We start from the raw sequence: 20,099 nt of genomic DNA, 5'->3' as shown, positions 1-20,099 counted from the left end.
GTCCCTCTACCCTTCCTGAATCCGCATTGACAATCATGTAAAAGCAAACTGCGGTCAATGTAGGTCACAAGCTGTTGCTTCAAAACATGTTGCACTACCATCGTCTGAAAAGCCTTTGAAAAAGTCGGTTCAAAAATAAAGAAGGTTTTATCATTTACATTTTGATCGTTAGATGCCTATATCTCACGAACTGGGTACTTCACCGCCAAAATGTTTATACAAAATCATTAAGCGCATCGAACTGAAAACAAGTAAGAGCGTGCCAAGTTCGGCGGGGCCGAACCTTATATACCCTTCACCATGGATCGCATTTGTCGAGTTCAATGCGCGGTATCTCTTTTTAGGCAAACCAAAAATATTGAATAAGAACTGTTATGCTTTTGGAGCTATATCAAATTATAGTCCAATTCGGACCATAATTGAATGCTGAACATTGTAGAAGTCAGTGTGTAATATTTCAGCTCATTCGGATAAGAATTGCGCCTTGTAGGGGCTGAAGAAGCTAAATCGGGAGATCGGTTTATATGGGAGCTGTATCATGCTATCGAACGAGTCAGACCATATTAGACACGTATGTTGAAGGTCATGAGATAAACCGTTGTACAAAATTTCTTCCAAATCGGTTGAGAATTGCGCCCTCTAGAGGCTCAGGAAGTCAAGATCCCAGATGGGTTTATATGGCAGCTACATCAAAACATGGACCGATTTGGCCCATTTACAATCCCAACCGAACTAATAAAAAGTATTTGTGTAAAATTTCAAGCGGCTACCATTACTCCTTCGAAAGTTAGCGTGTTTTCGACAAACAGACGGACGCACGGACATGGCTATATCGACTTAAAAGGACAAGAATATATACTCTTTATGGGGTCTCAGACGCATATTTCGAGGTGTTACAAACAGAATGACGAAATTAGTATGCCCCCTATCCTATGGTGGAGGGTATAAAACTTACCCTCGAATCTTACTGCCTAGACCACTAATATTATTTTGTCACGCGATTCGTTCGCCAATTCAATGGAAACAGCTGTTTTCCCCTTTTAAAAAAAAATCTTTTTTTTTCAAATAAATTTTGAATTTTTTGTTATATTTTTTTTTTTGCAAAGAAAATAAAAAGTTTTTTTTTTAAACTATTGGGTTGCCCAAAAAATAATTGCGGATTTTTCATATAGTCGGCGTTGACAAATTTTTTCACAGCTTGTGACTCTGTAATTGCATTCTTTCTTCTGTCAGTTATCAGCTGTTACTTTTAGCTTGCTTTAGAAAAAAAGTGTAAAAAAAGTATATACAGCGGTCAAAAAAAGTATTCATCATTAGCAAAATTGATAATAAATTCACTTATTTTGGGTAATTGAAGAAAATTTAAAGTAAACAAATAATGCAGTTTTATGCAATAGTTTATTTTTCGTAATATGTTTTAAAATAAATTCAAAAAATAAATTTAATTAGCGCAAAAAATGCAATTTTATATAATAACACCAAAAACAGAACAAAAAAAGTATTCATCATTGATGTGCTATCATCAAAGTCAAATTCAAATATTATTTGGGAATCCCCCTTTTCTGTTTTATTTAGTAAAGGAGGCTTTGCCCTTGACAGCAAATATTTAATTTCATTGAAAATATAGTTTTTGTCAAAATGGGTCGTAAGCAAAACGAGGTTTCTGATGAGGTAAAAGTTTTGATAATAAAACTCAAAAAACTATCAGTGAAATATTAAATAGACCACGATCTACTATACAATCCATCATCAGAAAGTGGACAGAAACGAAAACTGTTGACAATAAACCAAGATCTGGTCGACCAAAAGCACTTTCAGTTGGAGATGTGCGTTGGCCAGTGCGGCAAGTTCAGAAAACTCCGAAGACAAATGCGACCATTCTTCGTAAAAACACTATGGAATATTTAGGGAAGGAAGTTACTACACAAACAATTCGAAATACACTCAAAAGGCATAGTTACAGAGGAAGAACTGCACGTAAGAAGCCCTTTATAAATAAAATAAACCGAGTGAAAAGGCTAAACTTCGCAAAAATGTATGTAAAACAGCCCGAATCATTTTGGAAAACAGTCATTTTTGCAGACGAGAGCAAGTTTAATCTTTTTGGGTGCGATGGAAAGGTCATAGTGTACAGAAAACCAAATACAGAGCTTGAAGAACGAAACACAGTTGCTACTGTAAAACATGGTGGAGGTGGTTTAATGGTTTGGGGGTGTATGGCGGCTTCAGGAGCGGGAAATCTTGAAATTATTAATGGAGTAATGGATCATAAGTATTACATTGACATTTTAAAGAGGAATTTAAAAGATAGTGCTGTAAAACTTGGGCTTGGTAATAACTTTCAATATTATCAAGATAATGACCCCAAACATTCTGCTTTAAATACCAAGATGTGGATGCTGTATAACTGCCCCAAAGTCATTAAAACTCCTCCTCAAAGTCCCGACTTGAACCCAATTGAACATCTTTGGGAACATCTCGAACGCAAATTGAGAACGCGCAATTTTTCGAGCAAGAGTCAAATGCAACAGGTGATAATGGAGGAATGGACTAATATAGACCAAAATATAACCGCTAAATTAGTCCAATCGATGTCAAACCGTTTAAAAGAAGTTATAAGACGCGGTGGTCGAATAACAAAGTATTAATTTTTTTAAATTATGTTATTTATTTTTTTGTTTTTTTGCAATGATGAATACTTTTTTTGTTTAATTTTTTGTGTTCAGCTGTAAAATGGCCCTTTTTGTTCCAATAAATACTATTTTTTTCTTTAAAAACAATGAAATTGTGTACATATATATCACACAAGCACTACTGCATCATTAGTTTAATATGTTTTTATTCCAATTGTCTTTTGTAGACTTATTAAAAAAAAAAACATTGAATGATGAATACTTTTTTTGACCGCTGTATGATTAAAGTTCATTCTAAGTTTTATTAAAAATGCATTGACTTTCTTTTAAAAAATCCGCAATTACTTTTTGGGCAACCCAATATTTTATTTATTTTTTTTTTAATTTATCGAGGATCAGGCGTTTATGGACATGGGACCTAAGTGAGGGAGCATTGGGGAGATTAAGGATGTTTCACAATTGAAACATTGTTCAAATTATTCCTAATGGGGCAAATAAGTCATAGAACCGTTTACACCTATACTTGGTTCAAGCATAGTTTAAATGCTCCTATTGGAACCCTGTAAATTGTCTATATGGTAACGCTGCGCCCGCAGTTCGTTGTTTTCGTATTTTTATAGTACAACACGCAGCAAGCTGCGCCTTTAGCATTTCTCTGATAATGTGAATACAGCACCAACACACAAGCAATGAAGCAATTTAAATCTGGGAATGATACGTGCCACTGGCTATTGTACAACGGCGAGGGAACTTTATTTCCTCCAAATGTTTTTTTTTTCATTCTTCTTCTTCTTGGTACTTACATTCAACAGCGACAACAGCAGCAACAGATTCTAGATTCTCTTGGATTTGAAGTGGCCAAGTGGTGTATGGGTGGGTGTGGATTGGGCACTGGCAAAACACTTAGCTAGCACTTAACTAATTTCAATCTTTATCACTTAATTTTTTAAAGATAATCTCCGATTTTTATCATATGGCGTAGCGAACTTTCAAATAGTTATAATTTTTCACGATCACTCACTGTCGTTTACGTTGTTTTCTTGTATTCCATATGTCGAGATCTTTTACTCTCACGCCGCCGAGTTAACTCTCTCAATTTATCCAAGTGTAAGTGAATATGAAGAACATTTTTTTTTTTTTGTTTTTGTAGTCTTATCTGTTGTTTGCTGTACATAACACATAAAAAGTTACACGTTTCCACACACTTCCAACATTTCTTCTTTGTTGCCTTTTAAATACTGTATAACGTAATATTTCACGTAAAACGTTGAAGAAAATTATTTATTTCCAATTGCCCGAACGACAATCGAAAAATCGGACAAAAATTGCGCGCCTTCTCACGTCTATTCTCGTCAAATTTCATTTAGTGAATGGGAAATTGATTTCGATTTAAATCGATTACTCTACTTGATTCATATTGCTGTCGATTTTGTGTTTAAGTGAATAACCGACTACTTTGGGTGACAAGGGCCTTGCCGATTTGTAATAATCGATCCATATGAATCTATTTTATTTTTTAATGACCTGCATGAAGTTTGCGACGTCTCAAGGCCCATTTAAAAAGGTGTTCTCACGCAAACAGCTGTTAACAGCCGGACAGATTTGACGGTATTAATGTCATATGTCAGATTTTTGTTTGCATTCTCTTTGTTGTTATTGTCTTTCCTCTTTCTAGAATTCCCCAACAATGTTTATTAAATGGCACGGCGAAACAATTAAAGGTGGTCTCATTTGTACAATAACCACAAATCATGTGGTGCAATCTGCCATGTTACCATCATGATGATCAACATTTTACTAACACAAACAAAGAAATTTGTTTGCGCGTGTGTGTACGTGTGCGGAAAATGTGCGCACATGAGCAGAGAAAAAAGTTAACTAAAAAGAGAATGCAAACAAAAATCTGTCATCTTAATACCGTCAAACCTGGCCAGCTGTTCGCGTGAGACCACCTGCTAAAATCCGCCTTGATTAAATGGTTACCTCACGATAACACTTTGCGTCACAATAACAGCTGCTAATCGATAAACACCATGTGTATCACAAACAAAAATTCTTAAAGCACGTCTACACTACAGCCCAAATCTATTTGATTTAAGATAAGTGACTTAAGGGCTCAGCTCTCGTCAGCTAACTTGAATGTGGTTTAAAACTACGATTTAAGTGATTTGAATTTGTCAATAGGGATGCCTTTGACAGCGTTTTTATTGTGATCTACATTTTTTGTATTCAGATGCAGGAATTCGTCGGGTCAGCATATTAATTGTGGTTAGCAATTAAATTGGTGAAACGATTGTATTAAATTTGACTATAAAATTTTATAATTTCAATAAGAAATTGTATTTGGGCTCTAGTGTACACCAAGGCGGATTTAAAAAGGTGGTCTTACGCTATTAACAGCCGGCCAGGTTTGATGGATGAGACCTCCACCGCTTATTGCCGCGACTGCAGTTGCAGCTATTCCGTATGGAGCACTCGACTATCCGCATCCTGTGGACGCGCCCGGTAGCTAGCAGCTAAGCTTCTCGTGACAACAATGAACACAACAGATCGGACCTCAATGTCTGTTGCTCACAGCCATGACATAATTATCAGGTAAGTACCGTAAACAGCTGAGTACAAATTTTTCTCGCGAAGTGCACTATCTGTCAACCAGTTTTGGGTGTGTGTGTGTGTGTATTATAGTTAAGAACCATACCACACACAAACAACGAAAAATGGCGCGAACTATTAACATACACATATTCAGAGTTGCACTAATCATCGATTTTGACAGATAGTTTACTAAATATTTTGTTGTTGGGCAACTGCCACTACCTTTAAATTAAAATGTCTTGGCTCACAGCTATCCCGTGCCAAGACATATTAACCCAGGTATTGTCCAGCAAACAGATGAGTAAAATTTTTTCTCGCCTAATGCACTATCTGCAAATGGGTTTTAATAACTTTCGGTTGTGTGTGTGTGAATTTTAGTTCAGAAGCATAACACACACAACGAAGAGTGGCGCAAACTGTTGCACTACATTTTGATTTTGACTCAAAATGTTGTTGTTGGGCAACTGATCCCACCTGTTAAATTTATCTTGTCCCGTGCCATGAGTAAGGACGTAGTTTTCAAAGAGTCAATGGTTTATCTAATATTCATTTACTGTCTGTGATGTATATGGTTACCCAAGATAAATCGATTCGTTATATCATGTGGTTACCTTAGATGAACGAAGTTAATCGTTGCTCAATACCGATTACTGTGTATTTAGTACTCAGTACTCTGAATGTCAATTATAAGTTGACATTTTAGCTGATTTATTTTTCCATAACGAATTAACAAAACAAAGTGAAAAAATGGGCAAAGGATTCAACAATTACATGTGCAAAAAATTCTTCCATCCTGCCTCAAGGGATAATTTAAAGCGGGTAAATGACCCACATGGGCTTTTGTGTACTATTTCTGGTTTTCTCTTGTCCAATCATTTACACTATTATTATTATATTATACTACATGTTTCTTTTAGGTATGGATGGCAGAACAACAAGCTGAAGCTTATAAGAAAAAGCAGGAAGAACTTAGGACACAGTATGAGAAAGAGCAAAATTTGCATGAAAACAAGGCCATGATTAGCAAGGAGAGCAAAGATAGGCTAAGTGTTAATTTCATGTATGAGCCACCGCCAGGAGTTCGTAAGGAACGCGAGAAGGATGACAATGAGCCAGAATACAAATTCGAATGGCAGCGCAAATATAATGCACCTCGTGAGTCCTATTGCAAAGGAGACACTGAGATACGTGATCAGCCCTTTGGTATTCAAGTTCGAAACGTGCGATGCATAAAATGCCATAAATGGGGTCACATAAACACCGACAAGGAATGCACAATGTACAGCATATCCATGAGTGAGGCAAGAAAATTACATTCGGAAGCCGAAGCAGCGGATATAATGACTAAATCTGTGCTGGAGGAGCAAATGAAGAGTGATGGCCTGATGATGAAGCGATCCGCAATGGAGTTGCAAAATACGAATAAACAAAGGCACGCTCTGGTGCCCAGTGATCCTGAAGAGGACGACGAAAAAGCTAATGGAAGAGACCTGAATCCTGAGAAGACGTTTCTGAAATCGTTAAGCAAAGAGCAAAAACTGAAACTATTAAAAAAATTGGAAAAAATTGAAAAACTTAAGCAAAGTAAAGATAGGAAGGGGAAAATCCAGAAGAAAGGCAAAAAGTCGAAGAAAAAATACGAAGAGAAGAAAGAGGGGAGTAAGAAGAAAAAATCAAAAAAGAGGGAGTCTTCATCATCGGAAGATTCCTCATCTTCCTCCTCGTCCGATTCGGAGCAGGAAAGAAAGAGTAGGTCCACTCGCAAGGAATCTCGGCCAGATGAGGCCCGAAGAGATAGAGAGCGAGATAGGAGATCGCGTTCCGGAGAAACAAAGAGGCACCGGATAGATGACCACCGTGATCGCAGGCGAAGCAGGTCCCATTCAAATGAAAGGGACAACTATCGCTATAGACGTTAGTATTTTGTATAAAAGAAACACATATCCAACTTTCCAATAAAATAAAACGATTTTTTTTTTTTGTTTTAAAACAAAGTTGAAAATTAAGTTACATACTTTTAAAATTTAAATTATACTCATTATCATATTCATAATTCAGGCAAATGCGAAATTAGATTCAAACCAAAATATACAAATTAAATTCGGGCCGTATTGGGCGTACTAGAACCGGCAGCACACAAATCGGTGACATGATTTGAGTCACGTGGAATACTCTGCAACAAAAAAAAAAAATATACAAAAAACGTCATTATCCATCAATAGTCAATAATCACAACTAACCTTGACGTGGATATTGCTTTTCAGAAGAGCTGCTCTTAATACCAGCATGCGAGTACGTCGTTGATACTCTTTGCCCATAATTATGGCTCGTTCAAATGTGCTACTGCGTTGATCAGTCTCCTTGGCGTAAAGTATTTTATTGTGCGAATCAATTCGAGCCTGGATTTGGCCTTCCAATATCAATTGCATTACCTCATTCTCTAGAGCTTCCACAGTTCGATTAAAGGCAGTTGCCATTTTGCGCATATCCGCCGACAGATAGGGACTAAAATATTGAATCAGAGCACGGTTACGTATTTTTGTATACAGAGTATTGACATGGGGCGCTATGTATATGTCCAGCAATAGATTGTCACGAATTTCATCAAGCAGTGTTAGACACGATGCATATTTCGATTCATAGAATTTAAAGACAATGTCTCTGAGCTGTGGCTCCAGTTCAAGAAACAATTTAAAGGAGCTCGACGATATTACGTTCTTCTGTAGTTCTTGCCGATCAAATGTGGCGAGGGCACAAAGCCCTCCATACATGGCCACATTATTTGGTGATATCATTTCGGGAAAGTCGCAGTGGTCAAAGCTTGCCTGAAGAAAGAACTTTGCAGCTAACTTGTATTTTTTGGTTTGCAGCTCAGCCAAACCGGCAGCGCACTTCAAGCGAGTCAAAACTGCCTGAAATAGAAAAGAAATATATTCAGGAAAAGAACACACCATATCTTTGTTGTCTCTTACCTGATTTGCATCTTTTGAACATTCGCTAAAGTCAGGTGTACTCTCAGCCTTGGAGACATAGCTAAGAACATGCGACCAGTTTTGCAAATAAAGCGATACCTTGATTACATTTAAACACATGTTAACCACGTCCTTGCCACTGGTACAATAGTCCCGAGCTCTCGAGTAGCACTTTAGGGCATTCGACAAATCGCCACAACTAAGGTAGTGATCTCCAAGATCATCGTGACCGCGACGTATACTCTCTTTAATGGAACTCGACTTGAAGTTCTTGAGATCAGAGTCTAGCTTTTCTAATTTAAGGGCTGCCTTCTTGCTCTTACTTTCGACCCAACTCTGATCGAAAACCGGCAAATCTGCTTGGGCGGCCAAAGTGGGCTGGGCTGCTATATCGGGAAGACCACCTGCTGCTCCTCCCTGAACATTAGAATTGCCAGCTCCTGCTCCATTGGCGCTGACGTATAGATCATTCAACTTCTTATGCAGTACCTGATACATGGTCACATTATATGTGGTCATTACATAGTTAATAGCCATTTTCAATGCTTCTAATCTCAACGAGGGACAGACATCGGCCACAAAAATCAGCCGATACAGACGGGCCAGGCCCACATATGAATTGGCATAGACCTCTAAATCCAATGTGGGATTCTCCACAATCAAATGCTGCTCTTCATTGTTGTCGTTGTCTTCAATTGGAGCATCGACCTGCATAGGCTCAATAGCATTCTAGTCGAACAAAAGCAACCAAAATGCATCGACACCAGCATTGAACAATGACACATTAGATGGACGAGATGTAATAGTTTCTTATTTCTTACCTGTGCCAAAGGAGGCAACGGCATTTGAGGCATTTCTCTGAGTGACTCTATTTTAACGTTTTTACACTGAATTACTCTGTCTGCAAACTTGGCGGAGAACCAAACAATAAATTTTTTATTTTTTATCAGTAAAATGCAAAATAGGCAATCGATTATTTAAGTTTTTCCGCAAAAAGTCGATTACTTACATAGTAATCGAAAATCGACGGGATTCATCGATGTTGGTATAAAAAAGATTAATGGGGAGTTATACGGCATATCAAAAGCTTATTTATTGACTGCACACTTTGTTTACGGAAAGTTCACATGGCACATCACGATGTCATTGTTAAGGAGTAGCGTTGAAAAATGCAATTCTACAATCAAATGTCAAAAAACCAACTCGCAAAAGATAAACAATTTTTAACTTTGACGACTAAAAACACTACTTCACGTCTGCCACACCGAATGACGCTCTCTTTGTTGTTGTAGTCACATTTTCAAGTGGAGATGGCGATCATCGTCAAGCTGCTGAATGAGCAAGCTCGTTCCGGTTCAAACGACCGATCACAGCGGGAACAAGGAGATCAATGGTTATTTAAAAGCGCCAATAACTCCTTGTCTGCCTTGTCATATCAAGCATTAGGATTCACTGAATAAGGTTAATCAAGCTATCAAGCGGATTCGCTAGCCTATGGATAAATAAAATGCTTTGTACTTTCAAGTTGACAGCAAGGCGGATGTAAAAAGGTGGTTTCACGCGAACAGCTGTTAACTGCCGGCCAGGTATGACAGTACTAAGATGTCAGATTTTTGTTTGCATTCTCTTTGCTGTTATCTTCTTTCTCGTAAATTTTCCACTCAGGATGTTCTTATAAGGTGAGGTCATGCGAACAGCTAAGTACAATTTTTTTATTTTTGTTTTGATTTTGCAGTAAATCGAAATGTCAAAGGCTTAAAAAGACAAATCAATGCCATAATGATAAAAATACAAATATAAAACATATTTGAAGATGATAATCTGTAAAACAAAATTTATTTCTAAAACCACTCTGACATTTAAATTTACTGCAAGGTAGTTTCGTTGGGGGTAGATTTTTGTTCTTGTGCTAATGACCATACCTCCTAATTGTACCATGTGTTTTGGTGTAGAAACAAAATTATTTAATTGCCGTCAAATTCCGCTCTCGGCACAAAAGTAGAATAGAATACAAATCCTTACATAAAAAGAAGACGAAGCAGTTTGACCATCTTGCAAAATTCCCAAAATCTTTGGAGCTATCCTTGTTTAGACTCGCAATTGAAAAGAAGAGGTGGCAACCCGCAAAAAAAAAAAAACAAAATAAATAAATAAAAAAATATAGAATCTAATTTGTAAGTAGCCGCCGAAAGGATATTATTTAGCTAAGGATGCGATTTAGTAGTTTATATTTAGGTTTTATCTAAACGTAAACATTTTTGTTATTTTAACACCTTTGCGGGGTCATTTTATATCAACTAAATAGCTTCCGATACGGAGAAAAGGTTCCTGCGTCAAAAGAAACACGTGTTGATTGGTGGATTGGTGTCATAAGTAATAGTTTTGGCTCCGTTCTATGCATTCTTAGGTATAGTAGCGACAATAAATATTGGGTGTTTAGCCAAATTTATTTGTACATATGGGTCAATATTCAAAACCGATTCCACTTAATCTCTCGCCAACAGAGACCGTACCACACCGTCAAAGAAATAAGTCATACTATGGAAGTTTCCTGTGGAGTTAAACCGCAAGCATCAGAGGAAGTGGTGGCTACAGAGGCAGCAGTCGAAAGCAAGGATGTTGAAAATTCCGAGAAAATAGAAAATCCGGAGGAGTTGAAGGACGCGGAATTTGAATATCTACAGCGCAACGAATTCACCTCTGAAATATATAAAATTGAAGTTCGTAATTTAGGATACTTTGGAATCGGTGTAAGTATACAAGTACACAGAAAAAAATTGTAAATGATTTCAGTCACAATTTTTAAAAAGAGTGATTGAAACAATTTCCATTGAAAAAAATTGCATATTCAATCAAAAAATTATAGAATTTTTTTTGACATTTTAATCATTTTTTTAATTGATCCATTTAAAAATCGTGTTTTGTTGTCGATGCGTTCAAGAGCAGTTATTTTTAGCTGATCATGATAGAAATTGTTTTAAAATTGCAGGAATGCATTGGAGAATTATAAAACAAGGAATAGCGGGCCGGTTTAGGTCTGTTAGCTAGCGATCTAGTCTAGATGAGGCCAGAAAGTTTTGGAATGCTCATTGCCGTCTCTTTGTGACCATTTATCATTCGTTATACTTCGGGCGCCTGTTCCTGAAAACTTAGCTTACATGTCGGGCAAGAGTGGCCTTTCTTGCTCTTTCCAAAATGTTGGATTAGAAATTAAATTTCCTGTCCAGCAAAGCACCCAGGTATTTTGCGCTTTCTGTAAATCGAACATTATTTCCACCCAAGCAGACAGGTTCCACTGTAGGCAGCTTGTATCTCCTGCTGGAAAGAACTAATTCTGTCTTGCACGGATTTACACCCAGAACACTTTCTGCAGCCCATTTTGCTGTTGCATGTAGAGCTTCCTGAAGTGTATCTCTTAGAGTGCTGGAAAACTTTCTCCTAACCACAATTGCCACGACATCAGGATACGGGACCACTTTTACACCTTATTCTTCCAGAGACAATAATATATTGTTAATGGCTATATTCCAAAGTGGAGGAGACAGTACACCTCCTTGAGGTGTTCCTCTGCTAACCTGTCTTTTTAGATCCACAGATTCCAAGCCTGCCGTATTCCTTGATAGCGAGAGAACCCTCTATGTAGCCGACAAGGTCGTGAAGGGCTGTTTCAGTGGATTTGATTTTACTATATGTATGCTGCTGCCGCGACAGGCGATTTCCATGGATCTTTGCCCTAAGATATGTTTCTATCAACCTCTCAAGAGTCTTCAGCATAAAGGATGACAGACTAAAAGGACGAAAATCTTTCGCCTTCGTGTGGTACGGTTTTCCGGCTTTCGGAATGAAAATTACCTTTTTGTCCCTCCAGATTTATCTGTAGAAACCGGACCATAGTGAGGATTCAGAACTTTCACCACTGTTGGGTTAGCCTTCTGACTCCACCAGGAGTTCATTCTCACAAGATTCGTTAAAACTTGTCATGATGAGCATCCAGGGGCAGGTGGAAAAGCTGTGGAACCACACTTCCTCAGGACACTGGGCACTTGCGGTGTGGAAGATCTCTACTTAGATTCTTCACTAACGGCTGCTGTCGAAATACATTCTGAGTTCCGTGCCAGTCCAACTTTGTGACCCACCCACACAGGGCTTGTCGGGTCCCGTTTCGATGGCATCAGCTCTTGTCTCGATTGTGGCAGGGGGATTTTCAGTCTCCTGCAATCCCCCAGACATTAGCGATGTGGTCGATAGTTCCTCAGGCAAGTGTTTAGCAACAACTGCTGAGTCGTCTCCTGATTCCCCAACCCCACCGCTTCTATAGACCTTCAGTTTCAACTTGTTGGATCCGTAGGGTACAACCCCTTCAGACTTGTTGAGGTCTGCGAGATAGCCGGAGTTAAGTACGAATACTGCATGTCTCCGGTCTCCGGTCACCATCAGCCTCATCCAATCTACCAATCTTCCAGTCGGTGGTTGAAAGATTGGGATTACATTCCCTTAGTTTTCCAAGTATCGATTCAGGATCTGAGGGAGTCCTTGGTATCCAAGCATACGCCATTGGTCGAGAAGGAATATCTTCCTTCTTGATTAAATCTAGTGCTGCACCTGGCCAGATCTCACCAATCTTTTTTAGTGCACAACGATACATTTCAAATGAGCGTTGATCCCCGAAGGCAATTAGTCTGTATCGGCCTCGATACCAGCCTGCATCGTCACAAACTGGAAGAGACCCAGGAAATTCCGCAAGGACAACGGAGTATACTGATGACAGTCCATTGACTATCCCACTTCAATTATTCCTAGGTATGCAGCACTGTTCTTCTCCTTTGTCGACAACTGCCATCACCAAATTGTCCCTAGCGACATTAGCAAAGATTCTTGGACACATCTTACTGTCGTTCTCCCTAGTTCTTTTAGGCATGAGATGCCCTCCAGGTGACCACAGCCTTTTGGCTGACTGCGGCGCAGTTTCTGAATCTAGACGTGTAATCTTTGGCGTAGCCTGTGCAGCGAACTCCCGTGCCCAGTTTAGGGAGTCACTCTCCCTATTAGTGAGAGTCTTAGAATCATTCGCACCAAGCCTCTCAATAAACCTGAGAGCGATGCGTCTTCTATTATTCCAACCTCTTAAAGAGCGTGTTGGTTTGCCGGGGAAGTCCGATGGCCTAGGCAAATTATAGGCATGCGAAGAAAGAATAGGTTCGGTCTTGTCCTTGAGACTCGAACCAAGTGTCTTCGTCAAAAGCCCCTGCTGACCAGTCGGCTAGTGGAGCCTGGAGGAGCAGCCGCTCCACCAGTCGAGGTTTCAGTAGCAGACAACATGCTACGGCCTGACCACTACCACCACCGCAGCTGTTGGATCTTTGGAGTCCATTCTAAGCCTACTCCGGGGCTCTAGATCTGCGGCTCCACTGGAAACACGCAGATCATCAACCGCCCAATGGATACCTCTATCGTAGCTTGACCTTGAGTGACTTAAATTTTTCTTCCGAAAAATAATGACCTTTTACGAGTTACAGGAAAATTCTTGCGGAGTGAAATAACAATACGTCCGCTCCACTCAACGGTTCAAACAAGAAGGACTTCAATCAATCCGGTACGTACAACCGGCTGCCTTGGGATGCCTGTTTTTCTGTGGAGTATGTGAAAATAATGAAATTCCATTTGAAAGTTTTAGGTCACCTGCTCCCGCACGTAGGATATGCATTTCTATGAATTTAATTTCAATTAAGATGCAAATTGGACTTTTACGGATGAACATAACTCTTGCTTCTTTTTTTCTCTTTCTTGTAGGAATTTAAGAAGCTGTTGAAGAATAAACTTAAGCTGGATATGAGCAAGATAAAGTCACCTCTGCGCAAAGAATTTGCATTTGTTTGCTTCCGAAGTCAGGCGGATCAAGAGAAGGCATTGACGCTTTTGAATGGATACAAATGGAAGGGGAAAGTTTTGCAAGCTCAAGTGAGAAAATGACCAAAAAAGGAAATTAAAAAAATATGGAAATCGTTTTTTTTTTTTTTTAATTTTTCAAAGATTGCAAAGGCTTCTGCAGATCCATTGCAGCGAAAACGTAAAGAAGCTGAAAATACCAGAGATTCCGATGCCAATAAACGACACAAGACTTCAGCGGAAGCAACATGCCCACTGGCCTCCATGTCCTATGACAAGCAACTGGAACAAAAGGAAGCCGATATGAAAGAACTTACGAGGAAGTTTTTAAACGAATTGAAAAAAACTAACCGGGAATCCAAGGCTCATTTGGAAGATTTTAAATATGAAGGGGTACTCGCATCACCACAAGTGGATGGGTACAGAAACAAAAATGAATTCACTGTAGGGAAAAATTCTGATGGCGAGATTGTTGTAGGTTTCCGTCTGGGTAGTTATGCAGATGGCTCCGTAGAAGTCGCCGAAGTTCAGTCTTTGCCGCATATACCCGAAGCTGCCAAGTGGGGAGCGAGCTCATTTCAAAATTTTGTCAGAAAATCTAAATTTCAACCATTTAACCCCGAAGCTAATTCAGGCCATTTCAGGCAACTAATGGTTCGCGTATCCTCTTCCCACGCAAAAGAGATAATGTTGGTTGCCGGCATTTATTCATCAAATCTGAGCGCCGAGCAATTGGAAGAAGTCAAACAAGACCTTAAACAATACTACAGTGAGTTGGAAGAGTCTGGATTTAAGTGCACTTCCTTGTACTATCAAGATGTAAAGCACAGAGAAGCTGGACAAATGGTATCGCCGGTGGAACATCTGGCTGGCACCACGCATATACAAGACACAATTCATGGTCTAAATTTCAGAATAAGTCCTTTGGCATTCTTCCAAATTAACACTGCCGGTGCCAATGTTTTATATCAAAAAGCCATTGATTTAGCCAACCCTCAACCCCATTCGTATGTACTTGACATTTGCTGTGGAACTGGCACGATTGCATTGTCATTTGCCAAACATTGCAAACAGGTGTTGGGCGTAGAGATCATTCCCGATGCAATTAAAGATGCTGAGTTCAATGCTGAGAATAACAATGTGCAAAACTGCAAATTCTTTGCTGGAAACGCTGACGACTATATTCAGTCGATGGTGCGGGAAGTAACTTATGGCAACCCTCCGGGAACGCCTCTAGATGTGATAGCTGTTGTAGATCCTCCCAGAGCAGGACTGCGTAGGTGTTATGACCAATTAATCTTTCACTATATGAGAATTTGTTGTTGTTTTTTTTTCTATTTCAGATAACAGATCAATTGCCGCCATACGGGCTGCTTCAGCTATCACACGGTTGGTTTACATCAGCTGTAACCCCCAAAGAGCGCAACGAAATTGGATAGAACTAGGGCGACCTGAATCGAAACAATACAAAGGTGATCCATTCTTCCCCATTACTGCCGTTGCAGTGGATATGTTTCCTCATACGGCACACACGGAGATGGTCATACTATTTGAACGAAGAAGCAGTGAGAAAAGTGATAAGCCCGTGTCATCAAAGCCTTCAGAAGAAAAAACATTGGAAACCGTGCAAGAAAAAACAGAAAATGATTCTAAAGAATAAATACATACTGTGGCCTCTTACATAAAAGTAATTATTTTTATTTAATATTTTTTAGCATTCCGGAATCATAGCCGAAGTAAATAGTGGAGCTAGCATACAAACAAAATCAACGTGGTAATACACATCTCCATAAACTGTTTAAATAAGTAAACGGTTGAAAAATGAGTACAATTTTTAAGATAACAGAACAAAGTCGTAAAATCATTTTATTTTCTAAAGATAACAAAATGGAAGTTTGATTATCCATTACTTAGTTGCATAGTTTTAAATAATTTTTTTTCGAATGCACCTGAATCCTCTTGCGTCTAGCACTCACGAGCCAGATCTGTCCAATTTACTCAGAGCGCTTATATGATGCATTCTTGTGATTTTACTTTTTGAGTCCTAGGAAAGTTATTAATGACTTAAATCGGAAATAATTTTGGACTCAATAAATTCTAATTGACCCACTACACTAGCAGCCATACACCCCCACACCATAACTCCACCACCACCGTGCTTCACCGTTCCAACTAAATTTTGTTTTTCCAGCTCAGTCTCGAACTTGCACCACACTATTTGCCGACATTTAATGCCAAAAATACAGAATTAGCTCTCGTCGGAGAAAATAATTTGTTTCAAGAATTCAGGAGGCCTATTGATGAAAGTATAAGCGAATGCAATCCGCTTTTGTCTGTTTATGACTGAAATATACGGATGCTTTTTTTAAACATTGTTTTAATATTTTCAACAATTTTGGTTGATGTTATACGAGGGTTGTTGCTTGCCATATTAATCACGTTGCGCTCTTCTCTAACGGGTAATTTTTTGGACGCCCAGGTCGAGGCTTTGAAGTTATAATGCCGGTTTGTTTGTAATTATTAATTACGCGCTGGACAGAAGAATACGTTCTTCCAACTGTTCCACCAATATTTCTAAAGTTTTCTCCTTCTTTCCACAATTTAATAATTATTTTTCTTTTTCCATGTTTCCAAATTTATTAATTTTTTAAAAAAACACGTGGAACTATCACTTGTTATGAAAATGAATGAAACTGATCAAAAATAAGAACAAGCATCATAAAAAGTAACGGTACTTTCGAAGTAAACAAAGTGAACGCAGACTTTTTGGTTATCATAATTTCTTCTAATGAGACAAAAGTACCGTTAGAACAAAAAAGCAAAAGCAAACTTGTATTTTTGTTTTTGTTTTCTAATTTAAGAAATATAAAGAAACAACATATAAATACAACAAAACTTAACTTTATTTATTTTTTTTTGTTGTTTTTTAATCATTAAAAAAGAAATTGTCACATGAACGCAGACTTTATGGACTAAGAGTATGTAAAACAATAAACATAGCAACACCATCATACAAATCTATATACCGTCTGAAAGGCAAAGGAGGGAACAATGATAGTGATGACACCACTATCATTGTTCAGCTTTTAACGCCATTCACCAAGAATTATATCTTAATCTTATATCTTATATCTTAAAGATGTTGGCACAATTCAAAAAGAAACGCAATACCCCGTTATGTTTACATCACATTGGATTTGATTCCAATCAATATGTTTGTGTTAATGAAAGCCCTACTGCCTTGAACTTTAAAATTTTGCAATCGGGTATTAAATTGAGAAACAAAAGAAAATTTCCTCGCTTTATTCCTATCGTGGATCGGTATATGCCAAGACTACCCCCAACACTGAGCCAATCCACATCGCAAATGAGGCGGACCTTGATCAGCTTTTTCGCCATGATACTGTTTCTGTTTAATGGTTCTATATTACCAAATTTTTTTCCAAAGTTTTAAAACAAAAGCGTTAGCATTTTTATTAAATGTCTACAGGATATAGCGGTTTGAGTTCCAATAACGGATCATATATCATGATCAGAGTACTCTGTAAATAAAACATTGGCCCGTATATCTGTTATATTAATGCACAAAGTCTGAAAAACAAAATCGAAGAATTTCGCCATCATTTTGATATGTATGGAGTTGATATAATATGTGTGGCATGGTAGGCATGCGTGTTAAAATGGGTGTTATTTCTTGCTACGTTGAATGTCTTGATATATCACATGCTGTAATTTTAAGACCATTGTTATCTTGCTGTATGTGAAAACAAATAAAAATAAAATCTAAATCTACATCTGAAGATATTTGAAGATGAGGTGAATACTGAGCTGACTGTGATGGTCGATGGAGAAATGATTCCGACCACCAAGTGTCCCAAAATAGTTGGTGTCACATTTGACAGCCCTTACACATTCTCCCCACATGCCACAGCAATTTGCGATAAAGTCGAACAGGGTCCTCAAGTCACTGCCGGCAGCCGGCAGCCGGTGCAGACAAAGAAACCTTGTTGACTACGTACAAAGCAATTGGCCGGTCTGTGGTAAGTTATGCAGCGCCAGTGACCAAGCCATGCACGACGTTAAATTGTATTATTCTCATATTCTTGGATCCATGGTCGTAAGATTCATAACATACAGAGTACATGAGATTAGCCTTTGCACTTATTTTTGTTTTGTTGTAAACCTTTTAATTACAAGCTTTTGAGCATTTACTGGGAGCACGTGTATACCAATCCTAAACAAGAGTACGTGCCAGTAGACTTCAAATTGCATAACTCCACATTTTAGTTTAGTTCAAGTTAATTATTACGAACAAGGGCAATAGTAGAAGTAGAAAAACATTTCAAATAACTCTGCAGGTCTTAGGACCGGTCCCAAACTGGCTATTTCCCCGAGTTTCAGTCCATACCTATAACCGGTAATTTTTATGTGGGCATGTCATACCTAGGGACCAATAATTTGAAATCAGTCATTTCATCGGTTTAAAACGCTGGTCATTTCACTGGTTTAAAAGAATCGGTTATTTCCTCGACTTAAGTCTGGTACTATATTCGTTTTTCACAGTGGAAAACACGTATATAATACTGTTAAGAAAAAATTTTCATCAGTAATGAGGGAATGTCATGCTGAATGAAATCAGCAAGATTTTTGCTTCAAAATCTATTAAAAAAGAAATCGTGAAAAAATTTCGCTAAAAGCGAATATAGTACCACCCTTAATATAAATCGCAATTCTCAGCTGCTGATCTGGCCTTCCTTAATTTATCAACGGTGAAATTGTTTATAAACAAAGAATAAGAAAATAGCTAAAAATTTTCATCATTTAGCACATATTACTTAGATTGAAAAAAAAAACTCATTAGGCCTAATCGACGAAATTATACATCCAATGCTTCATAAATAGCTTTATTAGTTTTTTAAAGCTTTCCGTACATCCACTACTTGTTTTGAATAACTTGAAGACATATTTTAGTTTTGCAAATCGATAACTCGAACAAGATGAGTTTACATGAAATAATCGAAAATAATAAAATGATGTCCCCGTTAGAATTAAAATAGGTACGTATCAAAGGCCTGCGAAAGACCTCTCATTTCTGCTTTCAAGGCACACTAACAATCATAGAGTATTTTAGGAACTGAACTCTTCGTTTAAAAATACAACATTGTATGAGACAATTGAGAACTGAGCAAAAATGACTGAGTGAGGACATGTTGTACAAATAAACTTGAAACTTTGGTTTTTTGCTAAAAACCTGGAGAAATTTATAAGGCGTTTCCGCCTTCCCCCTCATTATACAATCCCTCCAATGGCGACTCATGTTGCGGGAATTCATATTCATAATGAATAAAATATTTCATGATGCGTAGGAAAATTAAAAAAAGGCCGGGAAAAGATAATTTCATGTAGGTACGATTTTTTTCTATTTTATCATCCTAAGTTCAGAGAAGTCTTATTATGTAGTTATTCAAATTAAATAAATGTGCTAAGTTACTCGTTTTCCTATTACATGTGCTAAATTACACAAGGGCCCTTGAATATTCAAAAGTTTGTCATCGCAACTTGATTTTCTTTCAAGCGACAAAGTTTTCCCAGGTTTTATTTTTTTTTTTTAACATTTTGACTTAATCCATTTGGCTTATTCTCAGAGATATCTCAGAGAGTACAGATACCTATTGACTCGTATTCCTATTACATGTGCTAAATTACACAAGGGTTCTTGAATATTAAAAAGTTTGTCATCGCAACTTGATTTTCTTTCAAGCGACAAAGTTTTCCCAGGTTTTATTTTTTTTTTTTAACATTTTGACTTAATCCATTTGGCTTATTCTCAGAGATATCTCAGAGAGTACAGATGCATATTGAGTCGGACTTTGACCCACATTTTGTCGTGCTTCGAAACACACAAACTTTTGGTTGGGGATGTTAGCGAACCATCTATCTATCCGTTTGTTGTTTACGTTCATGTTCGTTTATTTTTTTGTTGTTCTTTGTTTAGAAACTACAGAACTAAATT

General features: G+C 37.9%; 4 protein-coding genes across 7 annotated transcripts in view; 2 read left to right on the top strand and 2 right to left on the bottom strand.

Annotated features, from left to right (window-relative positions):
• Window positions 1-3,993, bottom strand: part of LOC106096169 (receptor-type guanylate cyclase Gyc76C) — a 102,471-nt gene extending 98,478 nt beyond the window's left edge. For both annotated transcript variants that reach the window (XM_059362056.1, XM_059362123.1), the window contains exon 1: window positions 3,437-3,993. The gene's annotated coding sequence lies outside the window, so the exon portion shown is untranslated. The remainder of the gene's footprint in view (window positions 1-3,436) is intronic.
• Window positions 3,994-5,906: 1,913 nt separating this feature from the next.
• Window positions 5,907-7,234, top strand: LOC106096171 (corepressor interacting with RBPJ 1). The gene is made up of 2 exons (XM_013263770.2): window positions 5,907-6,047; window positions 6,146-7,234. Exons 1-2 carry the CDS (start codon window positions 5,976-5,978, stop codon window positions 7,145-7,147), a joined length of 1,074 nt encoding a protein of 357 aa, XP_013119224.1. The 5' UTR covers window positions 5,907-5,975; the 3' UTR covers window positions 7,148-7,234.
• On the bottom strand, window positions 7,178-9,202 carry LOC106096170 (COP9 signalosome complex subunit 1b). The gene is made up of 4 exons (XM_013263769.2): window positions 9,022-9,202; window positions 8,201-8,929; window positions 7,469-8,140; window positions 7,178-7,401 (listed from the first exon to the last, which is right to left on the bottom strand). The coding sequence occupies exons 1-4, from the start codon at window positions 9,052-9,054 to the stop codon at window positions 7,324-7,326; spliced, it is 1,512 nt and encodes a 503-aa protein (XP_013119223.1). The 5' UTR covers window positions 9,055-9,202; the 3' UTR covers window positions 7,178-7,323.
• Window positions 9,203-10,282: 1,080 nt separating this feature from the next.
• Window positions 10,283-15,773, top strand: LOC106096199 (tRNA (uracil-5-)-methyltransferase homolog A). 3 transcript variants are annotated; one of them, XM_013263834.2, is made up of 6 exons: window positions 10,283-10,374; window positions 10,506-10,607; window positions 10,705-10,950; window positions 13,991-14,158; window positions 14,231-15,362; window positions 15,430-15,773. In XM_013263834.2, exons 3-6 carry the CDS (start codon window positions 10,741-10,743, stop codon window positions 15,744-15,746), a joined length of 1,827 nt encoding a protein of 608 aa, XP_013119288.2. In that variant the 5' UTR covers window positions 10,283-10,374; window positions 10,506-10,607; window positions 10,705-10,740; the 3' UTR covers window positions 15,747-15,773. The 3 variants fall into 3 exon arrangements, with proteins under 3 accessions (XP_013119288.2, XP_013119287.2, XP_059216182.1); XM_013263833.2 differs by having other exon boundaries at window positions 10,359-10,374; window positions 10,436-10,607; XM_059360199.1 differs by lacking the exon at window positions 10,283-10,374 and having other exon boundaries at window positions 10,383-10,607.
• Window positions 15,774-20,099: the final 4,326 nt, after the last annotated feature.

The sequence above is a fragment of the Stomoxys calcitrans genome, chromosome 1, assembly GCF_963082655.1.
Source record: "Stomoxys calcitrans chromosome 1, idStoCalc2.1, whole genome shotgun sequence".
Lineage (NCBI taxonomy): Eukaryota > Metazoa > Arthropoda > Insecta > Diptera > Muscidae > Stomoxys > Stomoxys calcitrans.
The sequence above is the reverse complement of the archived record's forward strand: the minus strand, read 5'-3'. Positions and strand labels throughout refer to the sequence as shown.